At 40.6% G+C, this 22,290-nt stretch overlaps 1 protein-coding gene across 1 annotated transcript in view; it reads left to right on the forward strand.

Annotated features, from left to right (window-relative positions):
- The window catches only part of SLC39A13 (solute carrier family 39 member 13), a 136,345-nt gene extending 114,842 nt beyond the window's left edge, over positions 1-21,503 (forward strand). Inside the window, exons 6-10 of the mRNA XM_053720341.1 lie at positions 96-185; positions 262-312; positions 400-532; positions 622-721; positions 19,519-21,503. Of these exons, the coding sequence (XP_053576316.1) occupies positions 96-185; positions 262-312; positions 400-532; positions 622-721; positions 19,519-19,594 (450 nt within the window). The 3' untranslated portion in view covers positions 19,595-21,503. The remainder of the gene's footprint in view (positions 1-95; positions 186-261; positions 313-399; positions 533-621; positions 722-19,518) is intronic.
- Positions 21,504-22,290: the final 787 nt, after the last annotated feature.

Raw genomic sequence — 22,290 nt, forward strand, 5'->3', positions numbered from 1 at the left:
AAACCGGTTTGCATAATTCTTTTTCTGTTCTCTCTCAGGCCAGTGGGTATCTCAATCTGCTAGGTTTGCATAATTCTGTTTTTGTTCTCTCTCAGGCCAGTGGGTATCTCAATCTGCTAGCAAATACTATTGATAACTTCACTCATGGCATGGCAGTGGCTGGTAGTTTTTTGGTCAGTAGAAAGGTGAGTACCTCTCTTGTTTCCTCTGTGTTTCATGACTGGATTTACCAGTTAGTGACGTTAATCCTTTCCTTTCCAGGTGGGCGTTCTCACCACTATAGCCATACTTTTGCATGAGATCCCACATGAGGTAAATGGTTTTTTTACAACATCTGAAGCTCTTCACCAGTTGTGCATCACAGAGCTAACAATTTCCCCTGTGCATTTTTTTTGTCAGGTTGGGGATTTTGCCATCCTACTTCGTGCTGGGTTTGATCGCTGGAGTGCAGCCAAGATGCAACTCACAACAGCAATGGGTGGCATCCTGGGCGCTGGGTTTGCAGTTCTTGCACAGTCACCAAAGGGTGCAGGTAAAGATTTCCTGAGCTACAGATCAAGCATAATTGCCAAGAGAAATAAGCTGCATGTAACCGACTGTACTGATACTTTCTTCTCATAGGGGAAACGGTAGCATGGATTCTACCTTTTACATCTGGAGGATTCTTGTACATTGCTTTAGTTAATGTCCTGCCAGACCTCATGGAAGAGAAAGATGCTCGGTAGGTATAACTCAACTCCTTTTTTTTTTTTTTTCTTCACATTTTAATACTTTATTTAAAACTTAAAATACACAATGACAAAGGTGATCGCATTAACCCATGAGAATGAGAAAAAGAACATTAAATATCAAACAATACAATAGGATACATGATAAACTTATATAAGAGGAAAATGTTAAAGGGGTACTAAACCCATTTTGTTTTTTCTTTCATGATTCAGATAGAGCAGTGATTTTCAACTTTTTTTTGTCGTGGCACACTTTTTTACATTAAAATATCCTGCGGCACAGCACCATTCCAAAATTTTACAAAATCACACATTGTAGCCCAATACAGCATATATATATATATATATATATATATATACAGGGAGTGCAGAATTATTAGGCAAATGAGTATTTTGACCACATCATCCTCTTTATGCATGTTGTCTTACTCCAAGCTGTATAGGCTCGAAAGCCTACTACCAATTAAGCATATTAGGTGATGTGCATCTCTGTAATGAGAAGGGGTGTGGTCTAATGACATCAACACCCTATATCAGGTGTGCATAATTATTAGGCAACTTCCTTTCCTTTGGCAAAATGGGTCAAAAGAAGGACTTGACAGGCTCAGAAAAGTCAAAAATAGTGAGATATCTGCAGAGGGATGCAGCACTCTTAAAATTGCAAAGCTTCTGAAGCGTGATCATCGAACAATCAAGCGTTTCATTCAAAATAGTCAACAGGGTCGCAAGAAGCGTGTGGAAAAACCAAGGCGCAAAATAACTGCCCATGAACTGAGAAAAGTCAAGCTTGCAGCTGCCAAGATGCCACTTGCCACCAGTTTGGCCATATTTCAGAGCTGCAACATCACTGGAGTGCCCAAAAGCACAAGGTGTGCAATACTCAGAGACATGGCCAAGGTAAGAAAGGCTGAAAGACGACCACCACTGAACAAGACACACAAGCTGAAACGTCAAGACTGGGCCAAGAAATATCTCAAGACTGATTTTTCTAAGGTTTTATGGACTGATGAAATGAGAGTGAGTCTTGATGGGCCAGATGGATGGGCCCGTGGCTGGATTGGTAAAGGGCAGAGAGCTCCAGTCCGACTCAGACGCCAGCAAGGTGGAGGTGGAGTACTGGTTTGGGCTGGTATCATCAAAGATGAACTTGTGGGGCCTTTTCGGGTTGAGGATGGAGTCAAGCTCAACTCCCAGTCCTACTGCCAGTTTCTGGAAGACACCTTCTTCAAGCAGTGGTACAGGAAGAAGTCTGCATCCTTCAAGAAAAACATGATTTTCATGCAGGACAATGCTCCATCACACGCGTCCAAGTACTCCACAGCGTGGCTGGCAAGAAAGGGTATAAAAGAAGAAAATCTAATGACATGGCCTCCTTGTTCACCTGATCTGAACCCCATTGAGAACCTGTGGTCCATCATCAAATGTGAGATTTACAAGGAGGGAAAACAGTACACCTCTCTGAACAGTGTCTGGGAGGCTGTGGTTGCTGCTGCACGCAATGTTGATGGTGAACAGATCAAAACACTGACAGAATCCATGGATGGCAGGCTTTTGAGTGTCCTTGCAAAGAAAGGTGGCTATATTGGTCACTGATTTGTTTTTGTTTTGTTTTTGAATGTCAGAAATGTATATTTGTGAATGTTGAGATGTTATATTGGTTTCACTGGTAAAAATAAATAATTGAAATGGGTATATATTTGTTTTTTGTTAAGTTGCCTAATAATTATGCACAGTAATAGTCATCTGCACACACAGATATCCCCCTAAAATAGCTATAACTAAAAACAAACTAAAAACTACTTCCAAAACTATTCAGCTTTGATATTAATTCGTTTTTTGGGTTCATTGAGAACATGGTTGTTGTTCAATAATAAAATTAATCCTCAAAAATACAACTTGCCTAATAATTCTGCACTCCCTGTATATATGTGTATATATATATATATATATATATATATATATATATACATACACACACACACACACACACTGTCATGCCATGCTTTATACAAACTATACATGACATATTGACATTCATTCGCAAACAATCATAATCATTGTCTGTGAATCAATGTTAATATGTCATGGTTGTAAATGATGCCTGATGAGCCTGTCACATACCTCCCAATATTTCAAAATTTGAAAGAGGGACACCCCCGAACCGGAAAAATCCCCTCCCCCCGCACACCGGGAAAAGTGTTATCTGTGGAGCACAAGATTATATGTGGAGCACCTCCCTCTTCCTCTCTAGTGAGTCTCCAGTCCTCCAGTCATGTTCCTTGTGCTGAGAAGGAACGTGAGTGATGTGACCTGGCTGGAACTGTTCTGGAGGAGGAGCAAAGCTGCGCCAGCATGCATGGGGGATTGAAGTTTTGCGTGGTGCTGAGTGTAGAGCCAGCACTAGGCACGTGTTGTGGTGGGGGTTCCTTCCAAGTGTGAACACGGGTTAGGGAGGTGAGCTGTTGCTGCGCAGTTACCCTCAGTCATCATCTCACTCAAAATAAAAAAACGGCCCAGAATAAAAAACTAACAAAATTTTAAAAATATGTCACACTGTTGTCAATCTGCCGCGGCACACCTGAGGATCTCTCACGGCACACTAGTGGGCGAACAGAGAAAGTCTGCTCCCTACTAGATCCGTTTCCGGATCGGGGGCTGATCTTTCATGCTGTCTTAGAGGCAGCAACAGGTTTTTTGGCCTGCTTTCCTTTGTTCCAAGCCTGGTTAGGTCTCCAGACCAGCTTGGACTGGGCAAAATGTCCCTCTTGTTTTGTATTGGAGGAAGTTGAAGCTGCGCCACTCTTGAAGTTTCGAAAGGAACGAAAATTAGTCTGGTTGAAAAACACTGAGATAGAGAATGCAATTTTAAGCAACTTTCTAATTTACACCTATTATAAAACATTTCTTTGTTCTTTTGCTATCTTTATTTGAAAAAGCTAGAATCTAAGCTAAGGAGCCTGCCCATTTTTAGGAGTAAATTAGAAAGCTGATTAAAATTTGCATTCTCTATCTGAATCATGAAAGAAAAAAATTGGGTTTAGTATCCCTTTAAGAAATCACTAGAGGCAGTTTATAGAAAATGAGTTTTCAAGATTTAAAATGTCGGCGTTCCGGATGTGGCGTCATTTTTGGCGCCAAAAGCATTTAGGCGCCAAATAATGTGGGCGTCTTATTTGGCGCTAAAAAATATGGGCGTCGCTTTTGTCTCCACATTATTTCAGTCTCATTTTTCATTGCTTCTGGTTGCTAGAAGCTTGATATTTGGCATTCTTTCCCATTCCTGAAACTGTCTTATAAGGAATTTGATCTATTTTGCTTTATATGTTGTTTTTTCTCTTACATATTGCAAGATGTCTCACGTTGCATCTGAGCCAGAAGATACTACAGGAAAATCACTGCCTGCTGGATCTACCAAAGCTAAGTGTATCTGCTGTAAATTTTTGGTAGCTATTCCTCCAGCTGTTGTTTGTAATAATTGTCATGACAAACTTGTTAAAGCAGATAATATTTCCTTTAGTAATGTACCATTGCCTGTTGCAGTTCCCTCAACATCTAAGGTGCAGAATGTTCCTGATAACATAAGAGATTTTGTTTCTGAATCCATAAAGAAGGCTTTGTCTGTTATTTCTCCTTCTAGTAAACGTAAAAAGTCTTTTAAATCTTCTCTCTCTACAGATGAATTTTTAAATGAACACCATCATTCTGATTCTTTGGACTCTTCTGGTTCAGAGGATTCTATCTCAGAGATTGATGCTGATAAATCTTCATATTTATTTAAGATGGAATTTATTCGCTCTTTACTTAAAGAAGTACTAATTGCTTTAGAAATAGAGGATTCTAGTCCTCTTGATACTAATTCTATACGTTTGGATAAGGTTTTTAAAGCTCCTGCGGTTATTCCAGAAGTTTTTCCTGTTCCTAATGCTATTTCTGCAGTGATTTCCAAAGAATGGGATAAATTGGGTAATTCATTTACTCCTTCTAAACGTTTTAAGCAATTATATCCTGTTCCGCCTGACAGGTTAGAATTTTGGGACAAAATCCCTAAAGTTGATGGGGCTATTTCTACCCTTGCTAAACGTACTACCATTCCTACGTCAGATGGTACCTCGTTTAAGGATCCTTTAGATAGAAAAATTGAATCCTTTCTAAGAAAAGCTTATCTGTGTTCAGGTAATCTTCTTCTTAGACCTGCTATATCATTGGCTGATGTTGCTGCAGCTTCAACTTTTTGGTTGGAAACCCTAGCGCAACAAGTAGCAAATCGTGATTCTCATGATATTATTATTCTTCTTCAGCATGCTAATAATTTTATCTGTGATGCCATTTTTGATATTATTAGAGTTGATGTTAGGTTTATGTCTCTAGCTATCTTAGCCAGAAGAGCTTTATGGCTTAAGACTTGGAATGCTGATATGGCTTCTAAATCAACTCTACTTTCCATTTCTTTCCAGGGAAACAAATTATTTGGTTCTCAGTTGGATTCTATTATTTCAACTGTTACTGGTGGGAAAGGAACTTTTTTACCACAGGATAAAAAATCTAAAGGTAAAAACAGGGCTAACAATCGTTTTCGTTCCTTTCGTTTCAACAAAGAACAAAAGCCTGATCCTTCGTCCTCAGGAGCAGTATCAGTTTGGAAACCATCTCCAGTCTGGAATAAATCCAAGCCTGCTAGAAAGGCAAAGCCTGCTTCTAAGTTCACATGAAGGTACGGCCCTCATTCCAGTTCAGCTGGTAGGGGGCAGGTTACGTTTTTTCAAAGAAATTTGGATCAATTCTGTTCACAATCTTTGGATTCAGAGCATTGTTTCAGAAGGGTACAGAATTGGTTTCAAGATGAGACCTCCTGCAAAGAGATTTTTTCTTTCCCGTGTCCCAGTAAATCCAGTGAAAGCTCAAGCATTTCTGAATTGTGTTTCAGATCTAGAGTTGGCTGGAGTAATTATGCCAGTTCCAGTTCCGGAACAGGGGATGGGGTTTTATTCAAATCTCTTCATTGTACCAAAGAAGGAGAATTCCTTCAGACCAGTTCTGGATCTAAAATTATTGAATCGTTATGTAAGGATACCAACGTTCAAGATGGTAACTGTAAGGACTATATTGCCTTTTGTTCAGCAAGGGAATTATATGTCCACAATAGATTTACAGGATGCATATCTGCATATTCCGATTCATCCAGATCATTTTCAGTTCCTGAGATTCTCTTTTCTAGACAAGCATTACCAATTTGTGGCTCTACCGTTTGGCCTTGCTACAGCTCCGAGAATTTTCACAAAGATTCTCGGTGCCCTTCTGTCTGTAATCAGAGAACAGGGTATTGTGGTATTTCCTTATTTGGACGATATCTTGGTACTTGCTCAGTCTTTACATTTAGCAGAGTCTCATACGAATCGACTTGTGTTGTTTCTTCAAGATCATGGTTGGAGGATCAATTTACCAAAAAGTTCTTTGATTCCTCAAACAAGGGTAACCTTTCTGGGTTTCCAGATAGATTCAGTGTCCATGACTCTGTCTTTAACAGACAAGAGACGTCTAAAATTGATTACAGCTTGTCGAAACCTTCAGTCTCAATCATTCCCTTCGGTAGCCTTATGCATGGAAATTCTAGGTCTTATGACTGCTGCATCGGACGCGATCCCCTTTGCTCGTTTTCACATGCGACCTCTTCAGCTCTGTATGCTGAACCAATGGTGCAGGGATTACACGAAGATATATCAATTAATATCTTTAAAACCGATTGTTCGACACTCTCTAACGTGGTGGACAGATCACCATCGTTTAATTCAGGGGGCTTCTTTTGTTCTTCCGACCTGGACTGTAATTTCAACAGATGCAAGTCTCACAGGTTGGGGAGCTGTGTGGGGATCTCTGACGGCACAGGGAGTTTGGGAATCTCAGGAGGTGAGATTACCGATCAATATTTTGGAACTCCGTGCAATTTTCAGAGCTCTTCAGTTTTGGCCTCTTCTGAAGAGAGAATCGTTCATTTGTTTTCAGACAGACAATGTCACAACTGTGGCATACATCAATCATCAAGGAGGGACTCACAGTCCTCTGGCTATGAAAGAAGTATCTCGAATTTTGGTTTGGGCGGAATCCAGCTCCTGTCTAATCTCTGCGGTTCATATCCCAGGTGTAGACAATTGGGAAGCGGATTATCTCAGTCGCCAAACGTTGCATCCGGGCGAATGGTCTCTTCACCCAGAGGTATTTCTTCAGATTGTTCAAATGTGGGGGCTTCCAGAGATAGATCTGATGGCCTCTCATCTAAACAAGAAACTTCCCAGGTATCTGTCCAGATCCCGGGATCCTCAGGCGGAGGCAGTGGATGCATTATCACTTCCTTGGAATTATCATCCTGCCTATATCTTTCCGCCTCTAGTTCTTCTTCCAAGAGTAATCTCCAAGATTCTGAGGGAATGCTCGTTTGTTCTGCTAATAGCTCCGGCATGGCCTCACAGGTTTTGGTATGCGGATCTTGTCCGGATGGCATCTTGCCAACCATGGACTCTTCCGTTAAGACCAGACCTTCTGTCGCAAGGTCCTTTTTTCCATCCGGATCTGAAATCCTTAAATTTAAAGGTATGGAGATTGAACGCTTGATTCTTAGTCAAAGAGGTTTCTCTGACTCTGTGATTGATACTATGTTACAGGCTCGTAAATCTGTATCTAGAGAGATATATTATAGAGTCTGGAAGACTTATATTTCTTGGTGTCTTACTCATCATTTTTCTTGGTATTCTTTTAGAATTCCGAGAATATTACAATTTCTTCAGGATGGTTTAGATAAGGGTTTGTCCGCAAGTTCCTTGAAAGGACAAATCTCTGCTCTTTCTGTTCTTTTTCACAGAAAGATTGCTATTCTTCCTGATATTCATTGTTTTGTACAAGCTTTGGTTCGTATAAAACCTGTCATTAAGTCAATTTCTCCTCCATGGAGTTTGAATTTGGTTCTGGGAGCTCTTCAAGCTCCTCCGTTTGAACCTATGCATTCATTGGACATTAAATTGCTTTCTTGGAAAGTTTTGTTCCTTTTGGCCATCTCTTCTGCCAGAAGAGTTTCTGAATTATCTGCTCTTTCTTGTGAGTCTCCTTTTCTGATTTTTCATCAGGATAAGGCGGTGTTGCGAACTTCTTTTGAATTTTTACCTAAGGTTGTGAATTCCAACAACATTAGTAGAGAAATCGTGGTTCCTTCATTATGTCCTAATCCTAAGAATTCTAAGGAGAAATCGTTACATTCTTTGGATGTTGTTAGAGCTTTGAAATATTATGTTGAAGCTACTAAATCTTTCCGAAAGACTTCTAGTCTATTTGTCATCTTTTCTGGTTCTAGAAAAGGCCAGAAAGCTTCTGCCATTTCTTTGGCATCCTGGTTGAAATCTTTAATTCATCTTGCCTATGTTAAATCGGGTTTTCCGCCTCAGAGGATTACAGCTCATTCTACTAGGTCAGTTTCTACTTCCTGGGCGTTTAGGAATGAAGCTTCAGTTGATCAGATTTGCAAAGCAGCGACTTGGTCCTCTTTGCATACTTTTACTAAATTCTACCATTTTGATGTATTCTCTTCTTCTGAAGCAGTTTTTGGTAGAAAGGTACTTCAGGCAGTGGTTTCGGTTTGAATCTTCTGCTTATGTTTTTCATTAAACTTTATTTTGGGTGTGGATTATTTTCAGCAGGAATTGGCTGTCTTTATTTTATCCCTCCCTCTCTAGTGACTCTTGTGTGGAAAGATCCACATCTTGGGTATTCATTATCCCATACGTCACTAGCTCATGGACTCTTGTTAATTACATGAAAGAAAACATAATTTATGTAAGAACTTACCTGATAAATTCATTTCTTTCATATTAACAAGAGTCCATGAGGCCCACCCTTTTTTGTGGTGGTTATGATTTTTTTGTATAAAGCACAATTATTCCAATTCCTTATTTTATATGCTTCGCACTTTTTTCTTATCACCCCACTTCTTGGCTATTCGTTAAACTGATTTGTGGGTGTGGTGAGGGGTGTATTTATAGGCATTTTAAGGTTTGGGAAACTTTGCCCCTCCTGGTAGGAATGTATATCCCATACGTCACTAGCTCATGGACTCTTGTTAATATGAAAGAAATGAATTTATCAGGTAAGTTCTTACATAAATTATGTTTTTACACTTTGCATGTTATAAGCTGAGATCTCATCACCCGCACATTTCCTGCCCGCAGCAAAATCTGACAGTTCAACTTCCTTGTCAGAATATTCTAAATCCTTTGTGTGCTTGCTCCTGATTACATCAACGCATTCCACACACTCCTTTTCCTTCCTAAGATAGGGAGAGTCCACAGCTTAATTTCTTACTGTTGGGAAATACAACACCTGGCTACTAGGAGGAGGCAAAGACACCCAAGCCAAAGGCTTAAATATCCCTCCCACTTCCTCATTACCCCAGTCATTCTTTACAATATAACCTCAGTGGCTTACATCAACCATCAGGGGGGAATGAGAAGTTCCTTGGCGATGAAGGACGTATCTCAGATTCTGGAGTGGACGGAGGCCCACAGCTGTTCGCTGTCAGCAATCCACATTCCTGGTGTGGACAACTGGGAGGCGGATTTTCTCAGCAGGCAATCCTTCCATCCAGGGGAATGGTCTCACCATCCCGAGGTGTTTGCAGAGATATGCAGTAAGTGGAGGACGCTAGAGAGAGATCTCATGGCGTCCCGTCTCAATACCAAGCTACCCAGGTACGGGTCGAGAGATCCCCCAAGCGGATCTAATAGATGCACTAGCAGTGCCCTGGAGGTTCAAACTCGTATATCTTTTTCCTCCATTACCGCTTCTTCCTCAAGTGGTGGCCCGCATCAAGCAGGAGCGGGTATCAGTAATTCTGATTTGCTCCATCGTGGCCCCGAAGGACGTGGTTCGCGGATCTAGTGGGGATGTCCTCATCTCCTCCGTGGAAGTTACCTTGTTGCAGGGACCTGCTGATACAAGGTCCATTTGTTCATCAAAATCTAGATTCTCTAAGGCTGACTGCGTGGAGATTGAACGCTTAGTTTTAGCCAAGAGAGGTTTCTCTGAGAGTGTTATTGATACTCTTATTCAAGCTCGTAAACCAGTTACTCTGCGTTACTACCACAAGGTGTGGAGGACCTACTTATTTTGGTGTGAAGAGCGTGGTTTTTCCTGGCACCGAGTTAAGGTTGCCAGGATCTTATATTTTTTTCTCCAGGATGGACTGGAGAAGGGCCTTTCTGCTAGTTCCCTGAAGGGATAGATTTCGTCCCTGTTGGTTTTATTGCACAAAAGACTGGCTGAGCTTCCAGACGTGCAGTCCTTTGTTAAGGCTATGATTAGGATCACACCTGTGTTTAGATCTGGGGCTCCTCCTTGGAGCCTAAATCTTGTTCTTCAGGTTTTGCAGCAGGTTCCGTTTGAGCCTCTGCGCATTCCGTTGACAATATCACCTTAACATCTCTATGTAAAAAAGAAAGATATTTTACCTCAAAATGTGCTAAGTATTCAAACCCTATTGCAAAGGACTTTAATCAGCAAATCAGTATGCCTGTCCTGGGACAGGCAAGAGAGTGAGCTTTGTGCACACTCATTTTATTTCCCTATTCAGTTTAAGGAAGTTTATTATGAAATCTCATGAGAGTTAAATGAGATTTCATGAGATCACAGTAAGAGTTCATGACCTCAGCACTATTGATGCTGATTGGCTGCAGTTAATTTCTTCATTTATTTATTTTTTACCTGCAGCTGAACAGTAACTTAGATACATTTTTACACAGCACTTACTCTGCTGAGCTGAGGAAATTGTGAGGTAAAATATTTTCCTTTTTTACATAGAGATGCTCAGCTGATATTTTCCTGTCAGCTTTTTACAGTTATTCTGCATTACTTTCAAGTGATTTAGCATATGAGTATTATGTCCCTTTAAATTGCTATCTTGGAAGGTTCTCTTTTTATTGGCTATTGCCTCTGCTGCAGAGTTTCTGAGATCTCTGCTTTGCAATGTGAGCCCCCGTATCTGATTTTTTGTTTTCTGTGTTTCCTTCCTTCTGTCCTAATCCTTCTCCATCGAAGAAACGCTTACTTCACAATTTGGATGTGGTTCGCGCCTTGAAGTTCTATCTTCAGGCTACTAAGGAGTTTACAATCTTCCTCTTTGTTGTCTATTCTGGGAAGCGTAAAGGGCAGAGGCTACTTCGACTTCCCTATCTTTTTGGTTAAGGAGTGTCATCCGCTTAGCTTACGAGACAGCAGGACATTGTCCTCCTGAGAGGATAACGTCTCATTCCACTAGAGCAGTGGCTTCCTCTTGGGCCTTTAAGAACGAGGCCTCTATGGATCAGATTTGTAAGGCAGCTACCTGGTCCTCCTTACATACTTTTTCAAAATTTTACAAGCTTGATGTTTTTGCTGAAGCAGCTTTCGGGAGAAAAGTTTTGCAGGCTGTGGTGCCCTCAGAATAGGGTCCGCCTCTTCCTTTTTGTTCCCTCCCGTTATTCATTCAGTGTCCTCTGGAGCTTGGGTATAGTTTTCCCAACAGTAAGGAATGAAGCCGTGGACTCTCTCCCTATCTTAAGAAGGAAAACATAATTTATGCTTACCAGATAGGGAGAGTCAACGGCCCCCGCTCATTTTTTCTGGTCTATGGGTAGTCCCCTATTTAGTAAATTCTTCTGGCACCTTTTATACCCTGATGGTTTCTCCTACTTTTCCTTGTTCGCTCGGCAGAATAACTGGGGTAATGAGGAAGTGGGAGGGATATTTAAGCCTTTGGCTGGGGTGTCTTTGCCTCCTCCTGGTGGTGTTGTATTTTCTAACAGTAAGGAATGAAGCCGTGGACTTTCCCTATCTGGAAGGAAATTAATTTATCCGGTAAGCATAAATTATGTTTTTTACATATGTGGAGTGCGATTATGTAATACTGAACATGCACACTGAAAGGTAGCAAATGCTGACAAGGGAGCAAAATCTCACAGGACACCGGTCTTTGGATGGGAGTCCTCTTTACAAACATTTCCTCAGATAAATTACAAGAACCGACGGCTCCTCATCCTCCTTACAGTAAGGGAAATGGCATTGAACACCAACATTCAACACCACTGAAGCTGCTGCTTCCGCAATGTCGGGAGAGCCTGTGACCTCACTAGCTGCCAAAATGTGGATCTATCTGTCACTCAATCCTCTCTTCCAAAGGAGATTGCAAGAGCTTAACTCCGATGTTGTGCTACACTCATGGAATTGGTGATCCTCTGTTTTTTTGGATGTATAAATGAAAATATAATGCAAAATTCTTTCATTGCACATAACTAAACATTTTATATAAAAAACTCAACATTTTTACTGTCACTTGGATCACAAGACAGCCTACTTGTCAAATGTCAAGACTGTATTTTTGGGTTTGTTAAAACATAGATGTGTGGAAGAAATTGCTATGGCATAACTATTTTTTTAAAGAAAATATAAATGACCGCTTTTGACATGAAAGCTTTAAAACTTTAGGTGACGGGTCCTAGAGTCTTTCACATAAGGTGCCTTGTGAGTGACAAACTGGAGGCTGTTCAAGGTTTTTCATAGACAGTCAAGAACGCTTTGAGTTTGTATTTTGAGTATGTCTCATATTGAGCAAATATCTTTAAAATCTGGCCTGATTTTTCCGTCCACAATCTTACGTAGCGCATAATTAGAACATGCCTGATCCTTTGTGCATTTGAGAGGTACAAATAAAGCAATACAAGCTTGAAGGCCAATAGACGTCAACAGAGGAGTAAGGTGGGCGTTAAAGGGACACTGAACCCAAATTTATTCTTTTGTGATTCAGATAGAGCATGGAATTTTAAGCAACTTTCTTTTGCAAGATGTACCGAGTCCACAGATTCATCCTAACTTGTGGGATATTGTCCTTCCTGACAGGAAGTAGCAAAGAGAGCACCACAGCAGAGCTGTCTATATAGCTCCCCCCTTAACTCCACCCCCCAGTCATTCTCTTTGCTGGCTCTAAGCAGGAAGGGTAAAGAGAAGAGGTGTTAAACTGTTAGTTTTATTTTATCTTCAATCAAGTGTTTGTTATTTTTAAATGGTACCGGTGTTGTACTATTTACTCTCAGGCAGGACATAGATGAAGATTTCTGCCTGGAGGATGATGATCTTAGCATTTGTAACTAAGGTCCACTGCTGTTCCCACAGAAGCTGAGGAGTACAGGAAAACTTCAGTGTGAGGAACGGTTTCTTGCTATACAGCAATGAGGTATGTTCAGTCATATTTTCTGCAGAGACTGTGTTAACTCAGAAAGGCTGACAGTGTCCCCATTAGGGGAAGGGTAAGCACTAATCCTAGTGTTATCAGAGGTTTTTACTAGCTTGCATAAAGGGTTAATTTTTTGTGGGCACTCAGTTTGTTATGTGAATTTGGGACAAACCTTTTTTTGTCTGGGAGTAACGTTTTCTGTTTTATGGGACATTTGCTTGAGGGTTCTTTGGGGTTGTTTATAACCACATGGCTTTCAGGCAGGGTTTGTTAGTTTTGTGTAGGCCCCAGCAACATCGAGTGAGGTGGGCGGGGCCTACATTTACAAGCAGCAAGCAACTTCTCCTGAGGTCCTGATAGTCTTCTGAGGGACTAATTGAAGCTTTAAACCCCATATTATCGCTTCCTAAGGGCAGGTAGGGCCACAGCAGAGCCGTGGCAAGGTGCTTTAGGGGGTTTTAACCGTTTTTAGACAATTAACAATCCGTTTTTTTCATTTGGGGGTTTATTGCTTTTTTACTTGTGGTGCAATCCTTCTAAAGCTTAGTGGGTACACTGTTAAAATTTCGGAATTTTTGAAGCAATTTTAACCTGTTTTGCAGTTTGTGTATGCCTTTTTTTCTCTTAAAGGTACAGTACCGTTTTTGCAAATTGTTTATTTCATTAAATAAAGTGTTTTCAAAGCTTGCTTGCTTCATTACTAGCCTGTTAAACATGTCTGACACTGAGGAAACTCATTGTTCAATTTGTTTAGAAGCCATTGTGGAACCCCCTCTAAGAATGTCCCAATTGTACTAATATGTCTATAAATTGCAAACAGCATATTTTGACTTATAAGAATTTGGCATTAAATGATTCTCGGACAGAAGGAAATCAGGTTTCGCCATCTAGATCTCCCCAAGTGTGTCAACCAGTTACGCCCGCACAAGCGATGCCAAGTACTTCTAGTGCGTCTAATTCTTTCACCTTGCAAGATATGGCTTTAGTTATGGATACTACCCTCACAGAGGTTTTATCTAAACTGCCAGGGTTGCAAGGGAAGCGCAGTAGCTCTGGGTTAAGAACAAATGCTGAGCCTTCTGGCGCTTTAGTAGCCGTATCCGATATTCCCTTAAAATGTTCTGAGGTAGGGATGAGGGATTTGCTGTCTGAGGGAGAGATTTCTGATTCAGGAAAGATGTTCCCTCAGACAGATTCAGATATGACGGCATTTAAATTTAAGCTAGAGCACCTCCGTTTATTGCTCAGGGAGGTTTTAGCTACTCTGGATGATTGTGACCCTATTGTCGTTCCAGAGAAATTGTGTAAAATGGACAAATATTTAGAGGTTCCTGTTTACACTGATGTTTTTCCGGTCCCTAAGAGGATTTCGGACATTGTTACTAAGGAGTGGGATAGACCAGGTATTCTGTTTGCTCCCCCTCCTGTTTTTAAGAAAATGTTCCCCATTTCTGACACCATAAAGGACTCAAGGCAGACGGTCCCTAAGGTGGAGGGAGCTATTTCTAATCTGGCTAAGTGTACAACTATACCTATTGAAGACAGTTGTGCTTTCATTGATCCTATGGATAAAAAGTTAGAGGGTCTCCTAAAGAAAATTTTTGTTCATCAGGGTTTTCTTCTTCAACCTATAGCGTGCATTGTTCCGGTAACCACTGCAGCTGCTTTTTGGTTTGAGGCTCTAGAAGAGGCTCTTCAGATGGAGACCCCACTAGATGATATTTTGGACAGCCTTAAGTTGGCTAATTATTTTATTACAGACGCCGCTTTTCATCTTGCTAAGTTAGCAGCAAAGAATTCAGGTTTTGACATTTTAGCACAAAGAGCGTTATGGCTTAAGTCCTGGTCAGCTGATGTGTCATCTAAATCTAAGCTTTTGACCATCCCTTTCAAAGGTAAGACCCTATTTGGGCCTGCACTGAAAGAGATCATTTCAGACATCACTGGAGGGAAGGGTCATGCCCTCCCTCAAGATAAGTCAAATAAGACAAGGGCCAAACAAAATAATTTTCAATCCTTTCGAAACTTCAAGGGTGGTCCCGCTTCCTCTTCCCCTGCTGCAAAGCAAGAGGGGAACTTTGCTCAATCCAAGCCAACCTGGAGACCTAACCAGGCTTAGAACAAGGGTAAACAGGTCAAAAAGCCTGCTGCTGCCACTAAGACAGCATGAAGGGTTAGCCCTGATCCGGGACCGGATCAAGTAGGGGGCAGACTTTCTCTCTTTGCTCAGGCCTGGGCAAGAGATGTTCAGGACTCCTGGGCCGTAGAAATTGTAACCCATGGGTATCTCCTAGATTTCAAAGATTCTCCTCCAAGGGGGAGGTTCCATCTTTCTCAATTGTCTGTAAACCAGACAAAAAGAGAGGCGTTCTTACGCTGTGTAGAAGACCTTTTTACCATGGGAGTGATCTGCCCAGTTCGAAAACAGAACAGGGCAAGGTTTCTACTCCAATCTGTTTGTGGTTCCCAAAAAAGAGGGAACCTTCAGACCAATTCTAGATCTCAAGATCCTAAACCAATTCCTAAGAGTTCCATCCTTCAAGATGGAGACCATTCGGACTATTTTACCAATGATCCAGGAGGGTCAATATATGACTACCGTGGATCTAAAGGATGCGTATCCGCACATTCCTATCCACAAAGATCATCGCCAGTTCCTCAGGTTTGCCTTTCTGGACAGGCATTACCAGTTTGTGGCTCTTCCCTTCGGGTTGGCCACGGCGCCAAGAATCTTCACAAAGGTGCTAGGGTCCCTTCTGGCGGTCCTAAGGCCGAGGGGCATAGCAGTGGCGCCTTATCTAGACGACATCTTAATTCAAGCGTCGACTTTCCAACTTGCCAAGTCTCACACAGACTTAGTGTTGGCCTTTCTAAGATCTCATGGGTGGAAGGTGAACGTGAAAAAGAGTTCTCTTATTCCTCTCACAAGAGTTTCCATTCCTGGGAACTCTGATAGATTCGGTGGACATGAAAATATTTCTGACGGAGGTCAGGAAATCAAAGATTTTAACCACCTGCCGAGGTCTTCATTCCATTCCTCGGCTGTCAGTGGCTCAGTGTATGGAGATAATCGGACTTATGGTAGCGGCAATGGACATAGTTCAGTTTGCTCGCTTGCATCTCAGACCACTGCAACTATGCATGCTCAAACAGTGGAATGGGGATTATGCAGATTTATCTCCTCAGATAAATCTGGATCAAGAGACCAGAGACTCTCTTCTTTGGTGGTTGTCACAGGATCACCTGTCCAGGGAAATGTGTTTCCGCAGGCCAGCGTGGGTTATTGTGATGACGGACTCCAGCCTACTGGGCTGGGGTGCAGTCTGGAATTCCTTGAAAGCACAGGGTTTGTGGACTCAGGAGACCCTCCTACCGATAAATATTCTGGAATTAAGAGCGATATTCAATGCTCTTCAGGCGTGGCCTCAGCTGGCTTCGGCCGGATTCGTCAGGTTTCAGTCAGACAACACGACTGTAGCTTATATCAATCATCAGGGGGGGAACAAGGAGTTCCTTGGCGATGATAGAAGTTTCCAGGATAATCTGATGGGCAGAGACTCTCACTCTTGCCATCTATCAGCGATCTATATCCCAGGGGTGAAGAACTGGGAGGCAGATTTTCTAAGTCGTCAGACTTTTCATCCAGGGGAGTGGGAGCTCCATCCGGAGGTGTTTGCTCAACTGGTTCAGCTATGGGGCACACCAGAATTGGATCTGATGGCGTCTCGTCAGAACGCCAAACTTCCTCGTTACGGATCCAGGTCAAGGGATCCTCAGGCAGTACTGATAGATGCTCTAGCAGTACCCTGGTCGTTCAACCTGGCTTATGTGTTTCTACCATTCCCTCTCCTTCCGCGTCTGATTGCCAGAATCAAACAGGAGAGAGCTTTGGTGATTTTGATAGCGCCTGCGTGGCCACGCAGGACTTGGTATGCAGACCTGGTGGACATGTCATCTCTGCCACTGAGACGGGACCTTTTGATTCAAGGTCCATTCAAGCATCCAAATCTAATTTCTCTGCAACTGACTGCTTGGAGATTGCATGCTTGATTTTATCAAAGCGGGGTTTCTCTGAGTCGGTCATAGATACCTTGATTCAGGCTCGAAAGCCTGTCACCAGGAAGATCTATCATAAGATATGGCGTAAATATCTTTTTTGGTGTGAATCCAAAGGCTACTCATGGAGTAAGATCAGGATTCCTAGGATTTTGTCTTTGCTCCAAGAAGGATTGGAGAAATTATTGTCCGCTAGTTCCTTTAAAGGGACAGATATCTGCTTTGTCTATTCTGTTGCACAAGCGTCAGGCAGATGTCCCAGACGTTCGGTCTTTTTGTCAGGCTTTAGTTAGAATTAAGCCTGTGTTTAAACCTGTTGCTCCGCCATGGAGTCTCAATTTAGTTCTTAAAGTTCTTCAGGGGGTTCCGTTTGAACCCATGCATTCCATAGATATTAAGCTTCTATCTTGGAAAATTCTGTTTCTAGTTGCTATCTCTTCAGCTCGAAGAGTTTCTGAACTATCTGCATTACAATGTGACTCGCCTTATCTTGTTTTCCATGCTGATAAGGTGGTTTTGCGTACCAAACCTGGGTTCCTCCCTAAGGTTGTTTCTAACAGGAATATCAATCAGGAAATTGTTGTTCCTTCTCTGTGTCCTAATCCTCCTTCTAAGAAGGACCGTCTGTGGCACAACTTGGGCGTGGTTCGTGCCTTGAAGTTTTATTTGCAGGCAACCAAAGCTTTTCGCCAATCATCTTCTTTGTTGTCTATGCTGGAAAGCGTAGAGGTCAAAAGGCTACGACTACCTCTCTTTCCTTTTGGCTGAAAAGCATCATCCGTTTGGCTTATGAGACTGCTGGACAGCAGCCTCCTGAAAGAATTACAGCTCACTCCACTAGAGCGGTAGCTTCCACATGGGCTTTTAAAAAAGATGCTTCTGTTGAACAGATTTGTAAGGCTGCGACTTGGTCTTCGTTTCATACCTTTTCCAAGTTTTACAAATTTGATACTTTTGCTTCTTCGGAGGCTATTTTTGGGAGAAAGGTTTTGCAAGCAGTGGTGCCTTCCGTTTAGGTTCCGGTCTTGTCCCTCCCTTCATCCGTGTCCTAAAGCTTTGGTATTGGTAATCCCACAAGTTAGGATGAATCCGTGGACTCTGTACATTTTGCAAAAGAAAACAGAATTTATGCTTACCTGATAAAATATTTTCTTTTGCGATGTACCGAGTCTACGGCCTGCTCTGTCTATTCAAGACAGATAGTATTTTTTGTGTAATCTTCAGTCACCTCTGCACCTTATAGTTTCTCCTTTTCTTCCTTGGCCTTCGGTCGAATGACTGGGGGGTGGAGTTAAGGGGGGAGCTATATAGACAGCTCTGCTGTGGTGCTCTCTGCTACTTCCTGTCAGGAAGGACAATATCCCACAAGTTAGGATGAATCCGTGGACTCGGTACATCGCAAAAGAAAGAAATTTATCAGGTAAGCATAAATTCTGTTTTCTAATTTACTCCTATTATCAAATTTTCTTTATTCTCTTGGTATCTTTATTTGAAATGCAAAAAGAAAGATAGCAAGAAAATGAAGAAACATTGATAATAGGAGTAAATTAGAAAGTTGCTTAAAATTGCATGCTCTATCTGAATCAGGAAAGAAAAAAAATTGGGTTCAGTGTCCCTTTAAGGAGAGACAAATGTCTAAAAAATATTGTCATTTAAAGCTCATTTATCATATGATCTAATTAAACCGCTGTTACATGATGTTAGGGTACCAAACTTGCATCAATGATCCAATCTTAGCCAGGAAGCAATATATAGTATCCTTTAAAAAAAAATTGTAAGGAAAACCACAGTGTTGGAACATCAGATATTTAAATATGCTTTTATTAATATTTATGTTTATAGTAGCATGAGAAAATAATTCTATGCAGAAATATATTTTGTATAATATTTAAAAGGACTTTTTTTTCATGATTCAGATAGAATTTTAAACAACTTCCCAATATACTTCTATTATGAAATTTTGTTAGTCTTATTGTTATCCTTTGTTAAAAAGCTGGAAAGTAAGTTAAGAAGCGTGCATGTATCTGCAACACTATATGGCAGCAGTTTTGCTATAATGTTATCTGTTAGCAAGACCACAAGATGGCAGCACTATTTCCTTAATTTAGTGCTTCATGCATGTGCACTCTACCTATCTCTAGATATCTCTTCAACAAAGAATAACTTGAGAACAATGCAAATTTCATAATAGAAGTAAATTGGAAGCTTTTTTTTAAATTATATTCTTTGAATCATGAAATATTTTTGGGGGATTTTATGTCCCTTTAATATAATACTACAACTAACAAATGTTCAAGTGTGTGTCATGTAATTGTTTTTTCTTTGTAACTTTGTCATTATTTGAGAAAGGTTGTTAAAAAAAAATATGAAGAAAAAAAAATCCATATGGTATACAAAACAGTGAACCTGATCACTAATAGATCAATTTATTAAAACAATAGAATTGTTAGAGTGTATCTTCTGACCTCCATATTTGTTCTTTCTTTCTAGGAACTCACTGGTGCAGGTATTACTGATCAGCTGTGGCGTTGTGGTAATGACAGTCTTGTCTCTGACAGTAACATGAGTCACAAACCTCCAAAGACGAGCTCACCCAGCAAAAAGTAGCCAGTACTCTATACACTACATGAACTAGTCACAACCCAGAGGCACTCCTAGAGGAGTGTCATCCTTATGGTACGGCCATCTGCAACAGTGCACTGCAAGGTACTGCAAATGTGCCAAGGTACAACAGCAAGCAAAAGAAGCGTGAAGGCTGCAGCAAGTTATTACCCTGCTTCGCCTTTCACTGTGGGTGCTGGAATATTTAAGATGATTACCTACACTCTGCAATGTATTTACCATGCTATGTGTGTGCTTCAAATTAGGTTTCCCTTTTTGTGAAGATGATATGAATCCTAAAGAATTTGCCAGGGCTAAATAATTATTCTGCTTAAAGGGATACTAAACCCAAATGTTTTCTTTCATGATTCAGATAGAGCATGTCATTTTAAGCAACTTTCTAGTTTACTCCTATTAATTTTTCTTTGTTCACTTGCTATCTTTATTTAAAAAGCAATAATGTAAGCTTAGGAGCCGGCCCATTTTTGGTTCAGACCTGGGTTACTCTTGCTGATTGGTGGCTAAATATAGCCATAAATTAGCAAGCTCTATCAAGGGTGCTGAACCATATATGGGCCAGCTCCTTAGCTTAGATTCCTGCTTTTTCAAATAAAGATAGCAAGAGATTGAAGACAAATGAATAGGAATAAATTAGAAAGTTGTTTAAAATTGTATTCTCTATCTGAATCATGAAAGAAAAAATTGGGTTTAGTATCACTTTAAGGTATCATCCAAAACCCTTCATATATTTATACTAATCATAGTCATAACCATATCAACCAGGGATACGTAGTAGATGGTACCAAAGCTTTAACATTGGAGCACAGACTTCACTGCATCACCGTATCTGAAGTTTTTTTTATTGTTTTTCTTTTTTTTTAATTAAGCAGTCTCTATTTTAAAGTAAGACCCCAGAAGCAAAGAAACAGTATTTGCTATATTACTTTTAATAAAATATATTTTTATTAGCTAAATATTAATTATAATAAAAAAAAAATAGATACATTATTTATAGCACCTTCCTGCAGATTGGGGTAACACACTACACTGTGTTTTGTTTTTTAACAAACGTCCCTTTGTGCTTACATCACAGCTCTTGCAGCCAATCAGAGGCATCTATAGTTTATAATGCAACTGACTGAGGACAAGTATGTCACTTTGGTGGCACACAACATTCTGTCTGTTTTTGTACAGCAAGACCGACCTAATAGTACTGTGTATATTTTGTAATTGAGTGTTACACTCACTACCCTAAATGAAAACATTTTGTCTTGTGCAATGCTTGTTTATCAAATGCAATTTATAAAATATATCAAGAATTTTGCTTCCTATCAACAAGCTTAAAAGGACATTAATCTCAAAATGTAAGTCCCCATAAACTGCTTAATAATAGAAAGTGAAACTTTGTAATACACTTAATTTATTCTGCCTGTTTTTGCTATAACCTGAAAATTGTAGTGAATTTTATGGAATGCAAAACCATGATCCCATTACATGCTGCACAGTGATTGCTTGATATGTGCAGGGCTCATTTACATCTATCCATCATTGATTGCAGAAAAAAAAGAGGAGATGAACACACTTAAGACATTTTTTAGGGGGTTTCCCTGACCTGGAAGACGTAACAAATTCTGCTAACAAGAATGCTTTTAATACATATTTATTTTGTATTCATATCTTTAGGAATGCAAAGCTAAAAGGGACATTCAAAGTCATTTTTTATTGTTTCAGAAATTATTCACAGCATTACCAAAGATCTGCATGCAAAAATAAATAAATTAATAAATAAAATCAATAATTTTGTTAAAATGATATTGTTTCTCCAACATAGGTGTGTCCGGTCCACGGCGTCATCCTTACTTGTGGGATATTCTCTTCCCCAACAGGAAATGGCAAAGAGCCCAGCAAAGCTGGTCACATGATCCCTCCTAGGCTCCGCCTACCCCAGTCATTCTCTTTGCCGTTGTACAGGCAACATCTCCACGGAGATGGCTTAGAGTTTTTTAGTGTTTAACTGTAGTTTTTATTATTCAATCAAGAGTTTGTTATTTTAAAATAGTGCTGGTATGTACTATTTACTCTGAAACAGAAAAGAGATGAAGATTTCTGTTTGTATGAGGAAAATGATTTTAGCAACCGTTACTAAAATCCATGGCTGTTCCACACAGGACTGTTGAGAGGAATTAACTTCAGTTGGGGGAACAGTGAGCAGTCTTTTGCTGCTTGAGGTATGACACATTCTAACAAGACGATGTAATGCTGGAAGCTGTCATTTTCCCTATGGGATCCGGTAAGCCATTTTTATTCACACAGTAAATAAGGGCTTCACAAGGGCTTATTAAGACTGTAGACATTTTCTGGGCTAAATCGATCATATTTACACATATTTAGCCTTGAGGAATCATTTAATCTGGGTATTTTTTGTAAAATAATATCGGCAGGCACTGTTTTAGACACTTTATTCTATTGGGGCTTTCCCTAATCATAGTCAGAGCCTCATTTTCGCGCCGGTATGGCGCACTTGTTTTTGAGAACAGCATGACATGCAGCTGCATGTGTGTGGAGCTCTGATACATAGAAAAGTCTTTCTGAAGGCATTATTTGGTATCGTATTCCCCTTTGGGCTTGGTTGGGTCTCAGCAAAGCAGATTCCAGGGACTG

Source organism: Bombina bombina, chromosome 7 (assembly GCF_027579735.1).
Source record: "Bombina bombina isolate aBomBom1 chromosome 7, aBomBom1.pri, whole genome shotgun sequence".
Classification (NCBI taxonomy): domain Eukaryota; kingdom Metazoa; phylum Chordata; class Amphibia; order Anura; family Bombinatoridae; genus Bombina; species Bombina bombina.